This window comes from Coturnix japonica, chromosome 4 (genome assembly GCF_001577835.2).
Source record: "Coturnix japonica isolate 7356 chromosome 4, Coturnix japonica 2.1, whole genome shotgun sequence".
In the NCBI taxonomy this organism is placed as follows: domain Eukaryota; kingdom Metazoa; phylum Chordata; class Aves; order Galliformes; family Phasianidae; genus Coturnix; species Coturnix japonica.
This window is the reverse complement of record NC_029519.1, coordinates 28970851-28990108: the sequence shown is the minus strand read 5'-3', so window position 1 is coordinate 28990108 and position 19258 is coordinate 28970851. Positions and strand designations below refer to the sequence as shown.

At 34.8% G+C, this 19258-nt stretch overlaps 1 protein-coding gene across 1 annotated transcript in view; it reads left to right on the top strand.

Moving 5' to 3' along the window:
- The window catches only part of LRBA (LPS responsive beige-like anchor protein), a 346581-nt gene that overhangs the window by 290497 nt on the left and 36826 nt on the right, over positions 1-19258 (top strand). Inside the window, exon 49 of the mRNA XM_015861117.2 lies at positions 5993-6160. Within this exon, the coding sequence (XP_015716603.1) occupies positions 5993-6160 (168 nt within the window). The remainder of the gene's footprint in view (positions 1-5992; positions 6161-19258) is intronic.

Genomic DNA, 19258 nt, shown 5'->3' with positions numbered 1-19258 from the left:
TGCAGATTATGTGGGTATGCTTGGTCTGTTGCATATACTAAGAATATTTTTGAAGGGCGATCACTACCCCCGATAGTAAAAGGAGCTAAGAAAACTTTAGGGCAAATTTTCATATTCACCTGAATTTTTAATCCCACCCTCATTGTTAGACATTTGAAGTTGAGATTAAAGCTGAATTTCAAAGGAAATGTAGCTCTTATTTTACAAAATGCGTAGCAGCTGTCTGGCTTGTTCATTTTAAGCTACAAAATGACAGTTGTGGACTGAATACAAAAATTACTGAAAGAAGTATTCAGAATTTTTAGTTAAACACTATACTAACTCATTCTTGTTTTGGTAATAATTACATAAATTCAAGGGGCCCGTGAGTTATTAGATTTCAAAATATGTTTCTTTTTTTTTCATGTTACTTGTGCAGAAATTTATCTCAGCACAAAATTGTGTTTCATTGAGTTATGCTATTATAGAAACATTCTCCATTCTCGTTTCTTGTTACCATATTGATAAACACAGAAAAGTAGCAGGAAAAATAAGTTTATCTTGCAGAGTTGTCACATTATCAATAGCCTGTGTTTCGTAAGGTCAGTCTTGTGTAAAATGCGAGTTAAAACTATTTACTAAGATTATATTTACTAGAGTTCTTCTTCTTTATCATAGTAACAGAGTAGAGAAGTAAAGTAAAATGCTGACTTTGGTTATCATGGTAATGATGAGTGCATTGGCAACACTCTTCTGGAAAGCATTTTTAACTAAGGGGAACAAAATTTAAAGGGGAATGGAATTGTCTATGTAACTTAAGCTGTAAAATAATTACTCCCTGTGTGAAATATTGTGGGTTTTCGTTTTTTTGTTTTTGTTTTTTTTTTTTTTTACACAAATTGTAAAGTACATGAAATAAACCTCTGTATCATCTGGTATAGTTGTAGCATTCTGCTTGGACACAGTTATATAGCAGCAAGTCAGAAACCAGCAAACGTTAAAAGTTTTGTACATGGTTTATCCTTTTGAAATTTGCATTAACTTTTGCAGAAACTTTTTTCCTTAGTATATTTGCTCTTCCCTTCCTCCTTCTCCTCCTGATTTCTTCATGGCAGGCTGGAGTTCAGTATCTTAGTAACAGTTTTTAGTACTTTTACAAAATCACAGCTGTACGTTCAAGAAATCAAGTGGTGATTCTGATGTAAGTACGTTTTTTGTAACTTGCTTTTAAATAGTGGTGGTGACTGAGAAAACTCAAAAGATAAAGCCAGCACTCTAAGGGTTAATGTGTTATTAGGAGGACAGGAAATCTGGCAACTATTGCAGAAACTAGACCTAATGGTGCACACAAACAATTTGTCAGTCTTGGTAAATGTGAATAGCTTTCCTCAAAGTGGCTGCTTTTGCTTTGTTTGAATAGCCTAAACTTTTTCTTTTTGGACTTTAAATCTTAGAAGTGAAATGTGATCCACATATTGAATCAAAATCATTTAATTCAAAACATATTTTGATTAGAACAAAGTTGACATGGAAAGAAACTCTAGAATAATAATAATAATAATTAAAAAAAAAAAAGTTGAAAGGACTTTCTACCATATATTTAGCAGGAAAATTTGAAACAGTTCTAATTAGGCTGAAAAAAACAGCCTTTTTCATTGTAACTTAGAAAGGTCATATATCAGTGTTAAGGCAGCATTACCAGCTAGTGTCTGAAAGCCTGCACATGCAGACGTAATTCAGTTGTTTGGTTTGGTGTTTTTTATTTCTTTTTTTTTTCTTTTTTTTTTTTCCCCAAATATATGTGCACGGAACAAGCCAGAATACATACTTAATAGGCCTAAAATAATTACTTGGTACTTCATTTGTGTGGGTGCTTCATTGTGCTCAAGAGTATGTTTCATATCAAAGTTGTCTTTGTGCTAAAAATGTGTGAAATCTTAATTTGTGTTTTTTTGTTCGTACATTAATGATTTTCAAATGTAAAGTTTTTTTATTATTATTTTTATTTTTTTTTAAAGCCTCTATTATTGCAAGTGTTTCTAAGGAAATTCCTTCCTTCAAAAAAGAATGAGAATATTTAGTCTCTCTGAGATAATAGGCAATTATTTGTACTTGAAATTTGTCATTTCTTGCCTGCCAGTGTCATACATTCCTGGACATATTTTTTATTTGAATAGAAAAGATCATCCCTTGGGAAACAGTTTTGCTGTCGTTTCAAAAGTTTCTATTTTGATTTTATGACGTTTACCTCATTTTGTATAGGTAGAACTTCTTTTCTGTCTACTGAAAGAAGTGTTGCATATATTCTTTAATCCACACAGGTGTAAAGCAAGTAAACCTGTAGTCTTACAATTCTGAAAAACTTTTTCACTTCCTGTGCAAGTGAAAAAGAAATACACTCAGTACTTTCACCTTATTTCAACATACAATCATCTCATTCTCAAGTATATATCAATTTTCAGAAGGCATAATTTCATATAGTATATGTCCTTATAGGCATACTGAAATAAAAACCAAAGAAAGGTAGAGGGGTAAAAGTCCATGTTAATTACTTCACAAATACAAGTCATGATCCAAATCCAAAGTATAAGGATGAGGAATTATATCGTGGTAAGTGGTCAGACTATTTATACTAAAAAAATAAAGAAGTCGTTTCTAATGTGCTAGGTTTTTTTGTTTGTTTGTTTGTTTTTAATTCTGTTGCTTGACTATTTAGCCAAATCCTTTGTATGAGTGTTGCACTGACAGAGTCTCCTCAGCAGATCATTCTCTATTCATTCCCTTCAGGGCATAAAAAGATGCTCACAAATTAATGCATATCAGAGTAATTCTCGAAGAAACAATTTTAATTACATTTAGTAGTATCAGATTGTATTGGTGAAAAATATTTGTGAATAAACAAAATTTTCCTGATAAAATCGAAGCTTCAATTTGTTGTTTAAGTGTTTCTGCCGTGGTGATGGAGAAATGGAAGTCACTAATAGGTATTTGTGTTTGACATCTGTATACTGTACATTTTAGCATATCTCAAATGTTTTAGTCTCTGCCTAATACATCTCATTAAAGAAACAGATATCAGCCTCAAGACAGTTTGTCAAAGTTAATATGAGTCCCTGTGGACAGCATTGACAATTTGTGTGGGGCTTCACATGACAGTCTTTTCATGGTCTTATTTGCTCCTTAACAATTGGGGATTAGTCACTGATTTATTTTACAGTAACTCAATTCGGCTGAATATTACTGTGTGAGGCAGGCCTTCGTAGAGGATTTTCTTGTTTTACACATTTTACCACAAGCACTCGCTGGGTGTAAATGATGCTCTCAGCCTGTGATGTGAGCGCTGTAGCAATTGATCGAGGAGTGTTAGGAGCAGCATGGGAAAACTGTTCATATCCCAAAGCTGCATGCCATTATTTAACTTGAGCCTTAAAGAGCACTGTCTGTCCTGGATGCCTAACTAATCCTAAATGCTTAGCATTCTGTACCCTTGATTTAGTTTCAAAAAAAGCAAGTGCTAGCATTAATAATTTTCCAAACATCTCGTTTTTAGCACTTGGTATTCGTGTGCATCAGAGCTTCTTCACTTTTTGGATGGTTTTTAAGTGGTACCTAGTTTAAATAGTGTATTCCCACTTGACTGTGAAACATGTCACACACTGGTCCATCTAGTTGTTTCCCTTGAAAAATCTATTTTATAATTAGTGTACAGCCCATTATCTATTGTTCCTCCATATACAGTATAACAGCATAAGTACCTCCCTGCAACCGATAGCTTAACTGTGAACCTGAAATAACAGGCAGGCTTATTCATTGTCTGAATTCGTGTGCTAGATTTCCTTTAGGGTCTTGGGTATTTTGTTGAGTGTAGCCATTTTATTTTTTGTTAAGCTGTATGCGATTTGGCAAATGGTCTAAAGTGGCCTAATATGGAAAAAAAAATAAAAATTATCTAGTTTTGAATCTTTATAGATTACAAGTGTAAATTAATTTTAAACTTGGAAAAGAGAAGTACTTTCAGGATGGCTACCAACCATCCCATGAGAAGGCAGTGTGTATTTCAGTTTTGCTTTTTTAAAAGTCAGATTTAGATGTCTGTTAATCTGAGGAGATTACAGAGCGATATTCCTTCAGTTATTCATGTGCTTTGTGAGTATAATGTGACCCATTACAAAAATGACTTTTGAGGAAAAGGGAAAAGGAACAACCTCCGCATATATTAACCACATGTTTTAGGAAAAGTCACAAACCCTCCAAGCAGTTGTTTGTTTTTTTTTTTCCTGGCATTAAATAACAGTGAGTATGTTCTAGGGTTAATTTTAGGGTTTTTTTTTTGGCAAGAAAGCAAGAAAATTAATTTCTATCATTTTAGTTTGTTGAATGCCGTAGATTTTTATGGCTGCATATTGTAGTATTACAGGCACTCATGAGACTCCTGACTGGTTTTATCTTATTAAACAATTTTGAAGTCATTAATTTTTAATTGGCCTGCTTGTGGTTCTTTATAGTTTTAATTGTGTGTCTTTGTCGAAACTTTATTTAAAAAAAAAAAAAAAGACAAGTAAAGATTAAAAAAATCCCGTCTAAACAATGCTACGTTATAGGATTTTTCTGTATGATCAACCAGAGTTACTACACATTTGAGTATTTTGTTTTAAAAAATGCTTTGAGCAATTCCATAGCTGGAGATCCTAATAAAAGTAATAATAAAAAAAAGAATAATGTGAAGTAGGAGATACATACAGATCTTTTCTTGATTGAAAGTTCTAATTAAGTGAATCGAGGAAAATTAACTGAAATTAGCTGTCAGAAAGTCACATTTAAATGAGTGATGATCTGACGTGGCAGTAAACATTTAAATGATATAAATTGCCATTTAAGTGTATGGTTTAATGTTTGTCATGCATTAATATGACACAAGACTGCAGTGACAATCAAGCAGCCTGCTCTAATTTGAACATATTTAGGGCTTTTGTGTGGCGTGCACCACACAAATTAAGACAATTGCTGTTTTTATGTGTCAATTTAAATGTTGTTTTCAGGCATCAGTTAATGAAACCAACCCATCATTTTTCTGTGCAACTCACAGAGTGATTTCCTTGTTTTTTATATTAATTTTAACTTCCTCTGCTCAAAATTAGGAATTTCCTTTACAAGGAAAACACTATTAGTTTCTTTAGATAAAGAGAATATCAGATTTAGTTAGATTGTTCATCTGCACATTGAAATAAGAAAAATATTGAATCCTCTGTGCAAAGTAGAAAAAACAAGTCTTGCTAGTGATTTAAACCTAGGCAGATTAACTCTTTAGGTTATAATTACTTTTAAATTATATTTTTATATATTTGTGCTGTTTGATGCTTTATGGAGAGGATCAGTGCTGTTTGGATGCTTTTATCTTGAGGATTAGATTGAAACTGGGTGAAATCTTCAGGAAAGTGGCTTGATCATTCAGCATACTGCTCCTATTTCTGTGTAGACTTGTATAAAGGTAATATATAAGAAGTGCATAAAAGTAATATGAGGCTGTAATTCCATCATGTAAATATTTTGTATGCTAACACGCCTAGTTAGTTCGGTTTCCTCGTATCTATCGGTCTTCTGTTTATCTGTCGCAATCAGATTACCACACTGTTATTCCTTGTGCAGATGATACATGTGAAAACTTAATTTCATCTCGGGAATTCATAAAAGCATACTCTGGCTGCCTGTAAATGCAGAAATGCTTTTCACTAACTGTTGTTTTACCTTATTCTCACTACTTTAGTGTAAACAGCGAAGTTTTATGGTCAGCGGGGATAAGTGTTAGTTGGCAGAGACCTATCTGTCACGGGGCCCACATATAAGTATGGGGGTTAGTAGAATCTGAAATGTTATTGTCAATTTTATAACAAGAATTTTTAAGATAATTTTGTATACTGTTTGAAATATACTTCTACTACTAAGAAATGCTGAATGTCTGTCAAGCTCAAGTTTATATATTTTGTGTGTTTTTGTTCTGTTTTGTTTTTTACAGGCATTAGAAAGTGAGTTTGTTTCCTGCCAGCTTCACCAGTGGATTGATCTGATTTTTGGCTACAAACAGCAAGGGCCAGAGGCTGCCAGATCCCTGAATGTATTCTACTATTTGACGTATGAAGGAGCTGTTAATTTAAGTTCAATAACAGATCCTGTATTGAGAGAGGTAAGCTTTTATTTTCAAACGCAGAAATCAAAATCATTTGTTAAACACTGCACTATCAAAAGTGTAAAGACTATGTTTTAGGTCAGATGCTGAATGTTCAAATCTTCGCTTTCTCTAGCTATTTGATTACAGGCCAATCAAATACAAGGTGCCTGAAATGCTCATCACAGCATGCAAAACTAGAGAACAAGGAAGCAAGCTGTTCTTAAACTTTGTGCACCTAGATTCAGCACACCAGCATGAAAATAAATGTTTGAAGACTGCTTCACTTGCTATGAGTGTAGCTTCCATATTTTTTATTTGGCTTGCTATCAAATTGTTACTAACTTTTCATATGTTTTCCGTAAGCAAAACTAAATGATTTACAATTGGAAAACATTCAGTCTTTTACTCAGACTCAGCACTATTTAGAGAAATCTATCTGATAAAATATCTTAATGGTATTGTGGTCTTCAGAACCCATTCCTCCTCCACCTAAACAGCTGTTCTCTAAAAGGAAAGAAAAAAAAGGATGAGGAGGGTGATTAGAAGCCATATTACTCATAAGTATTCAGGCAACAGACAACAGTAATTACTTCATCTTGATCCATTGTTGAGCTATTGCATATTGGACTTTTCATATTACTGCATTCATTTGAGCTAAGAAAAACTTATTGGAATCATTGGCTTTTAAGGAAAATTGTATTAGCCAGATTTGAAACAGTTGTTGACTCATAGGAAGTAGATGTCACTGTTCGTGATCGTTTTTTCATTTAATTTATACAGTTTATCACCGTTTCCTTTTACACCATCAAGGAAATGCTTCTATCACAAAATGCCATCTATTGGACTCTCAAAGTGCTAAGTTTACATATGATCTCAAAATTAGTCTGGGTACTGTGTGAAATTCCCAAACACACATTTCATGTAGTTTTGAATTGTTTTGAGAACTGTTCTCTAGTCAATTTAGTTATGATTTGTTCTACATGTGTCATAGCCTGAAAAATATAGTTTAAGACCATCAAAGTCACAAATCTGTCTGGAAGTGTGGGTAGTCTCAGTTAGAGGTGCATTTTGTACTTCTGTAAATACATTAATGCAAGTGTATAGGTTTGCTAATCTGGAGCCGACTGCAGGATCAAAACAACATGATTTTGTGAGATTTTAAAATAAATAAATGAAAATTTGAATACTTATCCAAGGTTTTCAACAAAGAAATTAAAGTGTGTGGTGCATCCCAGTGCCTGGAGGGGGCCTACAAAAAAGCTGTGGAGGGGCTTCTTATAAGATCTTTTAGTGACAGAATGAGGGGCTTCAAACCAGAAGGGGTAGGTTTAGACTAGATATTAGGAAGAAATTCTTTACTGTGAGAGTGGTGAGACACAAGAGCACGTTGCCTGGAGGGGTGGTGGATTCCCCCTGCCTGGAAGCATTCAAGGCCAGGCTGGATGAGGCTGTGAGCAACCTGATCTATGGGAGGTGTTCCTGCCTATAGGAGGGGGTTTGGAACTAAATGATCTTAAAAGTCCCTTCCAACCCAAAACACTCTGTGATTAACATATTTTGTTTGCAAATCTTTTCAGTTTTCAGGTCCTTTTTAATTGTATGTCACTATGACATTTCTTATTTTTGATTTGTTCTATACATCCTGAACTGGATGGTGTATAAAAATGAAAACAGGAGAGAGAGAGAAAAGCAGGAATGTTAAGTTCGTGATAATGGAGTTGGTTAGTAGCAGGAGAATTATGAAAATACCAATGGTGTAAAAAATACATACTAGTAAATGCAGACAGTAGAACAAATGTTATCTGTAATACTTTTATCTGAATTACTTGAAGATTGATCCAGTAGAATATTTTTATTTAGTAATTTCAGCCATATTTTTATAGATCAAGAATATTTATTTTAATATATTATAATTTTATATATAATTTTAATATATTTTATAGTTCAAGAATATAGAATATATTATATATAATATATATATATATAATATATATATATACAGTATAAAGATTCCTATTTAGGAAAGTATCCCTTCCTACTTGCATGTATTTTGTGACAACATATTTTTGTATTATATACATGTGTATATGTAATTTGAACTGGTAAATATGATCAGTTCTGGGATGATATTGATAACCCTGCAAAGAGATTTAATGAGTGCCATCACCAATGGTGAGTTATTCTGTTTTTACTTGTGAGTAAAGATGAAAGTAATAAAAAATCTGCTTGTGTGTATATCTATGTGCATAATCATTCTATATATATGTGCTAAATGAATTTATCATGCACCTTTGACAGCCTCACCTTCTTCCTGCTTACTAATCCATCTCCCTGAGGACATATGCTAACATTTGGTACTGCCGAGCAGTTTCAATCAGCATTTATTTTTCTCCTTCAGTCAGCTAGCCAGAAAATAATTCTTCTTTTCTCCACCAACTTCCTGGTTAGAAACCAAATGAGTTTCTGATCTGGACAATTAATAGCATTTTTGGGCAGGCATGACACCACAGATTTACTGTTTGTTTATTAAGCAAGTATTAGACCAGAAATTTTATTCTAGATTTCTGGGCTTTGAAAAAGATGCTTTCAGCTTTCTTCCTTCTATAAAGTTCAAGGTTTTGGACTTGGTATCTTGAAAGCTGTAGTGAAATATACGTTTTTTTCTTTGCAAACTTAAAATAGGGAGAATCTTCTGTGTACTCTGAGGTTTGCAAGTTACCAAGGCTTAGTTATTATGTGAAAAATAATAGCATGTGTGTTTAAACCATGGCAGCCTGTGCACTAAGATGATCTTGGAGAAAATATGCTATCAAGCCTGGACCACGTCAGTAATGAGATGCCTATGATGCATGTGTTTCTGAAGTATCTTCACAGATAAGTGTATGTATATTGGTGACCTAACTCGTCAGGAGAGGCCACACACAATAATAGAGGAAGGAACCGAAGAGTGGAGGAGCTCAGGTTAATGCAGAATTTCCTTAGGTCTCCTAAATGGCTCCAACTGGCACCTTTATTTTTATAGGCAGTCAGGTTATATATATTACAAGAAGGAAGCACTCGTCTAGGAAGGAAAACTACTTGATTAAAACCATATTCCAACTTTTTTTTTTTTTTAACTGAAAATGTAGAACTTTACATCCCCTCATACTGCTGCAAACAATTTTTTCCTGCCATTCTTTCTGCTTATGGGAATAAAAGATGTAAAGTATTTTGAAGGGATCTGACTGCTATAATTGAAAATTTTAAACTAAAATACAAACCATGGGCCACATGCTACCTTTTGGCAGATAAACCCTGGGGAGTGCAAAGCTTGCACAATTCAAAAGCAAATCTTAGGAGGAGGGGAGCAGATCAAGAGAGGAGGGTTTGAGCCGAAGAAAGTGGGGGAGGGAACTACAGCCAGGAGAAGTAAGGCAAGAGATCACATACATCTGCTCGCATGTCTGTGCACAAGTTGTCTCTGTAGAGACCATTGCTTCTTTGTCGTCTTTTTTTTTTCTCTAGCAAATTTAGCAGCATTGTCATTGACTGTGATTCTTGTACTCATGCATCCTGCTGAAAGAAGTTTCAAGTGCAGAGGGAACATACTGTTAGGTGACAAGCAGTAAATATCACATCTCTTTCCTGTGGAAAATATGGTATTTGCCATCAGAGGTATACTGTATTACTACCTCCAGTTGAGTCTGTCTTGAAAACCCCATTTTGGACTGTGGAACTTACTGTCATAAGATTTGCCGTGGAAGGGTTTTTTTTTTTTGTTGCCTGTATGGAAGAGGCAAGTAATCACAGCACCACAGATAAATCCAGCAGTTCTGGGGAGAATTTGTGGCACCTTCTTATCACAAATTCTGTTCTCTTTTTGAAACAGCTGTCCAAGTATTTAAAAAAAGGAAAAAAATAAATAATTCTTTGACATTCAGAGTAACTGATGAAAGGGTGAAGTACAATCCATAAAAAGTAATTTGTATCTTAGACTGATTTGTATTCTATTACTTTCTCAGTCAAAAGAATAGAAATTCTTACGTCTCCGACATAAAGTAAGAGCGGATCATCGTGAATTTGGAAGTCTATTTCTCTCCCCATATGCCGGTATGGCTAGCATAAGCACTGCATCAGCTTAAAGAAAAGAGACAAAATCAATAGCAAGAATGCAAAATATTACTTGGAAAGTAACCCCTCAACCTTGGAGGTTATATGTAATTTTGTACCATGCTTATCAAAAGCACCCAGCCTTATTCTTTGAATCATTTTAAAAATATTGTTTGACATTATAATTGTAAGCAGTAATTAAGGACAACTGATGATTTTAAAGTTAGCAATAATAGTTTGGAAGAGATGAGGGTAAGTCCCATCCAGTTAATATCTCACGTACTTTCATTAAAAAGTGATTTGCATGTAGCCGCAGATATTCAGTTTTCTCTCCTTTGCAGAGAAGATTCCATTTTAGTGCATTTGTGTAGTCTGTTTAACATTAGGAAGCACAGCTTTCTCCATTCTGTCGGCACCTTTCTTTGTACCACTGACATTTTATTTCCATATGAACTGAGGAGTTTCAAAAATTTCTTTCTGTGAAGAATCAGCTTGGACGTAGCATTTGGTACTTTATTTGAATGTGCCACTTCTGATTATGTAAAGAGAGGAAATAATTCTTTTATTTTCTGTTTTAAAGCATATGGCATAAATTATTTTATGGATAATAGCTTTTAAATGTTGCCCTAGATTAATATCTTTGGGTAACTTTTATGCATCTTAGACCTATCTCTTATGAGTCTAATTTTATTTTTAAATATTTACAATTTGAGAGACTTCTGTGCTTTCCAAAAGGAGTTACAAGGATGTTTAGTTTACATGACCCCAGTTTCATGACAGCAGTAGCAGATCTGATATCTTATCCCAGAGAAAGCATTTTTGGCTTCTCTTGTAGCTGTGTTCATGGTGGGAGTTAATAGCATATTTCAGCTCCAGCTCAGCTGGAGAACTCTGACAGCAGTGAATCTTTCACAAAGTATAAACACAATTTGTATTTATAGCATAGTTAACATTTACTAAATGGGAAAATGATCAGTCTGGTTTTAGCAGGTTGGGCAACAGTCTTTGTTGTGGCTGTAATGAGTTTTAAAAAGTAGGATAAAGTGATTAGAAAATACTGACCCAGAGCAGTAAATTGAAATGTGTTTAATACAGTAAGTAAGAAATTCATGCAAGCAAAATTCAAACTATTGCTGAAACGATCTTTGGATCATCTCTGTCCAGAAGTGTGTTGCACAGATGGTATGCTTGACATTGTGCAACACAGGAACAGCATGAAAAGCCAAATAAATGTTAAGATGCTTCCTAATTCTAATTTGAAAATCAATATTAAAATATCATATGCAACCAGTGTTAAGGAGAATATATTTCAAGTAAGCATAGTGACTTAATGGCTACAAAGAGGTAAACTTGTCAACTGCATGCAAACCCTAAAGTCCTCTGGTGAGAAGTGGAGAACAGGGCCCAGGTCACTGTTGTAGATGACCATTTGCAGCTATTGCATTGTCAGGATTTTTGGATACTGATTGGAATTCTCCTATGAAAAAAATGAGTGTTCACTTCTGGTAAAAACAACAACTACAAAACTCACAAAAACCAGAAATATGAAAATAACAGGAGCATCGTTACTGCCACCAGTTCATGTCTTTTTCCTATGAATTCACGCGTCTCAGCTTACACTGTTGCCAATCTGTGGTGCTTGAGTAAACAGGGAAACTGAATATAATCAGGTGTTTGCTGTGATATCTGGGAGGTGTGGCACCTCTTTGGTTCCATTTAGCCCCTAGTTTGACATGACAAATGGGGTTTTATTGCCTTTGTCTTAAATATTTGGTACAGTGCCTAGGAAAAGTCAAAAAAATATTGTTAGGTTTCAGTCCAGAAAAATATTTGACCTGAGCGTTCTCTTCATTAAGGAATAGATTCTAATTTCAATTGATGGTTATGTTTTATTCAAGAAGGAAAGGGGTAATATTTTAGAGTTAAATAAAGTAGATCTGAGATGCCTGATGTGTAAAGATTAAAGAAAATGCAAATCAAACAACTGCTTTTACTAGAAGTGTTAACACTTCATGGAAAGAAGTAACTCATGTAAATTAGTTCTTCATGTCAGAGAGCTTTTTTTTCTCAGCCTCTGGTTGAAATTCATTGTACAAAAATTTTCAGTGCAGTCAGCTCCCTCGCCTCTTCTTGCTTGACCTGTCTTGTGGATCTATCAGAGCCAGAAAGGCCTTGAGACCTCCTGGGCTCTTCACATTTTCTTTTGTGCCTGGCTAGTCAGTCTTAGATATTTCACATATTTGTTGGCCAACATTAAAGAAGAATGAGTAAGCCAAAAGGTAAACAAGGGATGGGAAAAAATGCCGTTCACATTTCAAAAATAGCTTTTGAACAGAATGCTTTTTCCCCCTCCCTTTCTTCACAAACCCCCCCTCCCCAACCCCACAGTATAATAGCTGCAGTTATCATGCACAAAGTCATTTAGCCTTGAATCAAGCATGGAGACAAATGCCCTACAAACATTTCATTATTTTTGCCACCAACATGTTTTGATTATTTGTGAGTTCTTTGTGAAGTCTGACCAAAATTTTGTGCTGCAGTTGGGAAACTAACAATTTTTGAGTGTTTTTATTGTATTTTCTCATTGTAGCTTAGTGTGTTTTGCTCTTGAATTCCCACTGTGTCTGTGGATAGTATATTTATTCATTAAACTTTACTTTATTAGTCCTATTTTGAACAATTGCTGCTTCATGAGTGAGAAAGCTTGAGGTCATGCTAAAGATGCTTTCACTCAGTCAGTGCCCAAAAAGCAAGAATGAGTTAAACATTATATTTTATTGGGTGTGGGAAAAGAAAAAAAAAAAAGAAAAAGAAAAAAAAAAAACAAAAACAATTCAATGCACAATAAAACTAAGAGATAACATTGTATCCATGCTTTCAAAACAATATTTTGCTTATGTTTTGGTTTAGTTTAAATAAATATATTAGTTTAGCTAAGGAAATGAGGTTCTTTGTTTCTTGTTCACAGTTGATACAAATTCTGACAGGTGATCATGCAAGACAGTTTTAAGACCACTAGATTCTGGATGTGCACACCAGTGTATCAACCTCCCCCAGACTGAAATGTTTTATTTTATAAGTAGAGATGGTATCAAATCTGGAGAAATTCCATGGAATGCTAACAGACTGGGACAGTTTGATTTTTTTCCAAAGGAAAATGTTTTATATCAGAAAGTTTGGAGTCGGCTGAGTAGCAACTAGACTGTGCGTAGGAAGCAAGCTTTAAAGATTATCTTTGCTTTTTCAAGGGATGAATGAATAATGCCAGAAAAATTGTGAAATTTCAAAGTAATGCATATGGCAATACTAGTGCTTTATAATAATTACTGATTTTAAATGCCAGGGAGTTTGGAATCTTTATCTACTGTAGTGAATGGAGAAATTCAGCAATTTTTGTGTTGTTGCTCAAGTAGAAGGAAGACTTGTATTTTTAAAAACTAGCCACAGATCTGCTTGGGATTTTGCTTGTACTGCATCCAACTTTATTTGCAGGTCTTTAAATTTTTCTTAGCTTTCTTTTTAAAGTCTTTTCCCTTTTTACTTTGTCAGTCTCTTTGAAGTACTTCCAGACCTGTTTTTCTAGTTCTAGTTTTTTTATCTGCTTCTTTCCAGTAGCCAAAGATTTAGGTGTTTTGAATGAGCACATCAGTGCTCCAGACAGAGATACTGTTTGAAATTATCCATGAACCCAGTGCCTCTGAACATTAGTGAGTGACATTTGTTTCTCTTGGTTGTGTCTGCTCTGACTAACTGGTTTCTTTCAGATTGGCAGCTGGGATTACGCTGTAGTAGACGGACAGCTGCATGAACTGGAGATTGCAGTGAGGCCGTGCTAGACCTTAATATGCCTGGAATGTATATATTCAGATCGGAGCAACTTATGTGGCCCTGAGGGGGAATCTGTTTGTATTTTCACAAACTGTGATTACTTCCTGATTTGTTTTAATGACCACCATGTAATTTTCATGCTGGTCTGTCACGACAGAAAAAATTCATTTCTCAATTTTCACAGAAAATTTCCTAATGTAGTTTAGGAGCTGTATTAGTGTTTTTGTTCTTAAAGCGACGATAAAAATTATTCTTCTCTGTGCTCCCTTTTGCACTTCTCTGTGTTGTAAACAGTAGAAAATATTCACACATAGAATATTGGTGGTTTGGATTTTAAAACTAATGAGTGATTGGAATAGTAATCTAACTTGCAGACAACTACAGTACTGTAAACAAGCATAAATAAGAAACTTAATTTAAAAGAAAAAAAGTAAAAGTACAAAACAGATCTTTCTCACAAAGAGGCTACAGAGAAAGACAAAAAATCTAAGCTTCATTTATATTTGATGGCTTTCCTATCTTCTTCTTGTATCTTTTCTTTCTGTGTGTTTGATGTGGCCTGTTCTATTTCGTGGCTCATATTGCCAATGTACTGCAGCAAACAAGGGTTATGTGCTTTTTTTCTATGTAACAGCATGCTGGTGTGGTAACATCCTCCTGTGCTGCCAGTTGGTAGTATTTCTCTTCATGCCTAACAGTGCATTAAGCGGTTGGCATGATTGATAAAATAAGTAACTAAAATGATTCAGTAAAAAGGACCAGCTTTGTGAAGTCAAAATAAAAAAGATATGTATTTATCTTTTTTTTTGGCATGAAGAAATTAGGTCTCTTGTATTTTGAAAAGTTTATGCAAGTGTGTGAATTTATGATGAATTTATGAACATTTGAGTGCTGTATTTTTTCCCTGGGTCAAGTGTAGTGCAGTGTCCCCAGGGCAGGTGTACAGTCATTGAGCATATACACTTCTGGCTTCAGGAAAGCATTTTGTCCATTTTTCACAGTCTCGACCTAATGGGGATTGTCATGAAACAAGGGGAGAGGATACTACAATAAGCTCCTCTTCTGTAATCCTCAGCCTATTTTCAGGAATTTTATCTAATTGGTATGAATCGTGCTTGTTGTCTGGCTAGTGTTATCTGTCCTGCAGTCCATGAGTAATTGAACTAAGAACCATACTGCAGAAGCATAAGTGACTGTCTGGTCAGATGAGGTTTCCTGATCACTTATTATCAGGGCTTGATTTTAATCGTCCTCCCAGGGGAGGGAGCTGGTCAGTTAGCCACCAAGCCATTCTGCTTCACCGTCTGAGGGAAAACCTGTCAAACGATCTGTGTTCTCTGGTGCTGCAAAGCAACATCTGGGTGGAGGGAAAGGCAGGGCAAGCAGTTGTAATTGTGTATTGCTTGAGCCAATAGAAATCACTGAGGAACATGTGTGTAAACCTTTTTGAATATTGAAAAGTGAGGTAGAAGCGGCAGAGAGCCAAAGTAATTATTTTTGTGAGGGCTGTTATTTTCTGGACATAAATAATGGGTAGAAAGGAGGAAGGCAAACCCAAAACCCTTTGTGTCCTTAACACACATGCTGAAAGAATATTTCTTCCAATGCTTGAATTTTTTTTCATCTGAGCTTTCAAATGTTTGGCATTTAAAACCTGCTGATTAGAGGCTGGAAATGATTGCATTCATATATGTAAAGATGCAAGGATAGAAGTAGCCTCTTTGTAACAATTAGAGTGTAACTTGTAATTAGGTGTTCAAGCTGTGGGTTGCAGTGTAACATGGGCATGTTGTGCTCTAAGACTTAAGACCGTTTGGTGTTTTTTGTCTGAGTATGCATGATGAAAGCTGCTCTGAGCTATTTCTTTTTAAGGGTCTTTAAATCTAGAGTTAAATGGTGTATGTCTTACCTTTTAACTATACAGGCCTTCATTTCAGGATTTGAGTTCAAAACTAGAGACCATTTCATTCTTTCTTTGTGACACTCAGTGTAGATCCCCCTCCACCCTCCCTCCCTCATATTTAATTTTATAGTTCTTTCAGACATAAACATGAAAAAAAAGCAATTTTGACTTAGTTTCTGAGTGTTGCTGCAAAGAAAAGTAACAAACATCTGTTTTTACCTTAACTGCATCCATATGTTCAACCTCCCCATCACCCTCCTTCCCCAAAAATTTACAGCCGTATTTGGTGGGTACTGCATACTGTTGAATTAACTTGCTTCACAGTTAGATTAGAGGCTATGTTCAGAGACTGAAACAATCTCCATTAAGCAGTGACCAAAAACTGTATTATAGCTGTGGCAAGTTATCCTTTTTTTAACCCCTTCTCTATTAATTTGCTTTCTTCTCCCACTCCCCTTCCCACTCCCCAAGAGAAGAGGAGATCATCCAAGAGATTAAAGAGGAGAACATTATTGTAGTAATCAAATATTAGTGAAATTTGCTTTTTACTTTTATACTTAAAATTTTCTTAATATTCGAAATACCACATTAATCATATTAATATGTGGTTAGCTATGCATTCTGCATGGATTATAGGAAATAGTTAGCTTGTTTCTTTTTATTACTTCTTGTTCTAGCATCTGGAGCAATTATGGCCTTACCAGAGCTTTGTTTTTGAAGAGAATTAACAGGAAGAAAGCTATTTTACTGAGATATTTGAGAAGCAGTGAAACAAAATGTTGAATGATAATATATTTTACTTTGTGGTATGCAGCATAGCTTCAGATATAATGGTTTGTAGAAGTAAGGATACTTTTCGAACAAAGGTTATTACATTTCAGTGATACACTGCTTTTAATAGTTTTGAAAATTTCAAAAGTATGTTTGCCTACAATAATCAATAAATTATTATATATATATGATACAATATTGAATAATGTGAGAATGCATACTCTGCCACTAGAAGAATCTGGCTATCTCTTACTGATACTAACTAATGCTATTAATACATCTTTCAAGGAAATGAAATTAGAAGCTAGGCTATAATCTGTTAGAAAGTGAGTTGATGGCCTCTTGCCCAATTGTCATTTTACTGTATATTCTCAGGTATGTAGTAGTTTTTTTCCTCTATCTCAAAGGAGATATTAATTATCTCTCCAAGGAAAGAATTCTCTGCTTGTAGCTCATTTCCTTTGACAGGTTGAACAAAAGTCTGAGTGACATCTGGTGGCTAAAAAGCACCAAATTTCTCTTGTTAATTAAGTTGAGAAAATGGAGAATGATTCTAGGACATTTCTGATGATGTATGGATATCATCTTGCAGTCTTCTGTATGTGATCCTTCTGACTGAAATGTCATCAGAAAGATGTTGACATCTGGATAGACTTTAAATATCATCTGGGACAAGGTACATAATTTGGAGGTGCTAGTACATTGTCTTGGTCATAATTATCAAGTCATAAAGAAGTCTTAAAGCTGAAGAATCTTCACATTGTTATTAGGAATGAAAAAGAATGCAAAAGGTTTTTTGGCTGAAGTCTTGCTTCTATGTCTAGACATAATTGCTCAAGTGTTGTTGCCTTGATATTTACTCAAGTTTTTCAAATTTCACTTGGCTCTCTGGAGATATACAGTATAGAGAGCATAGAGATACCAATACCTGTGCTGCGTACAGTTTTGATGTTTTATCAAACATTGTTACCTGTGGTAGGATGTGATCTGAATATAGGTATTACCATTTCAGTTGGCTGAAAGAGTGAGTTTATATCAGTGAGTTATTGTACTTCTAGAAATGTAGGCTCTCTTATTTTTTGGGAGCACCATATGGATCCCAATGAGTCTATAAGACTTGTTTGCGCCTGAACTGTAAATAATAAACTCAAGTTAAATGATAAACATAGCTATAAAAACAGGCCATTACAGACTGAAAACAGAATTTTTGGGTCTCTGAGGGAGGTTTTGGCAAAAACATAGTCCTTCTGGTTAGCAGTTCTGCTGACAGAACACAAGTTGTGTGAAAATAGGCAATAGTTGTTTCTTTGCTGGTTGAGTAGCACATTTTATACTTCTTTTTAAGATCCTAGAGCAGTTCTACTCTGCATAGAAGCTGGTTGGGAGATCTCTAGCAGTTGCTACTATTTTGTGGTCTAGAAGTATGATAATAATGAGCATCATGTAGTGGAACCATAACTTTATCTCCAACGGTTTTGATTTTACTGGATGATGGTGAGTTCCTCAGTGTTCGAATTGTGGAAAATAGTGTACTTTAACATCTGATTTTTGTTTCATACCAATAAGTGCTCATATTATGATGAATGTATTTGAATTGGTCTTTATTGATATATTCCAGTGCTTAATTTATCCTTTTTCAGTGTTGGCTCTATAAATGAGAATGTAGTTGTTAGAGGTTTCAGTGGGACACAGCAAATTTTTTGGGTAGCACAAAATCCTGACTCCCTTTAAATGCCTGTTGAGGAATAGAGGTTTCTAAAGTGATAGTATGTCCATGTAAAAGGAAGTTAACAAATCTGAAGCTTGTTATTTCCTCATCTTATCCATTCTATTTTCTGCTTCATCTAAAATAAATGCATGTGAGTGATATATCCAAAAGTATCTCATTCAATTTGGGTAATGTCCAGGAAATAAGCAGTAGATCCCATAAACTCTGTAGCTTTCCCCTAAAGGTTTTGCTGTACAATTAATAGATTATATCCTGGACTGACAGTATTTTGCATCTCCTGGGTTCTTCTAGTGCCACCCTAATTGCCAAACAGAATTCTCACTTTCTAGTAAAAACATCTATTCAATCTGCAAGTAAGTGTAGGCAAATATTTTTTAATCTGAATTCTTTAATACTGACAGCTTTTTACAGAGATGGCAGAGCTGCTGATCAGTAAGATAGAGCTTTGTTAATGTCTCAAGTCTTAAGGGACCTCAGATTCTATGCTCTTAAGATTCCCTTGATATCATGAGTCACAAACCCCAATATTTTAATTCTAATGTAGCATTTTTTGTCTCTAGGAAAGGAACTCAGTGGGCTTTAGAGTTCACAGATCTGATTTCGTTATTCTTCAAAAGGTACTCATTGAATCTCAGCGCTTGTATGTCAGATTACACGTACAGTTTTTGAAAAACTTACTTATTCACCATTTCTTTGAAGATTAAGACACTTCCCAGAACAGGCAGGCATGTCCATACAGTAATTTCAAGGCCTGAATTCTGGTGAATTCAGATATTTCAAAAGCCCTGCCAAA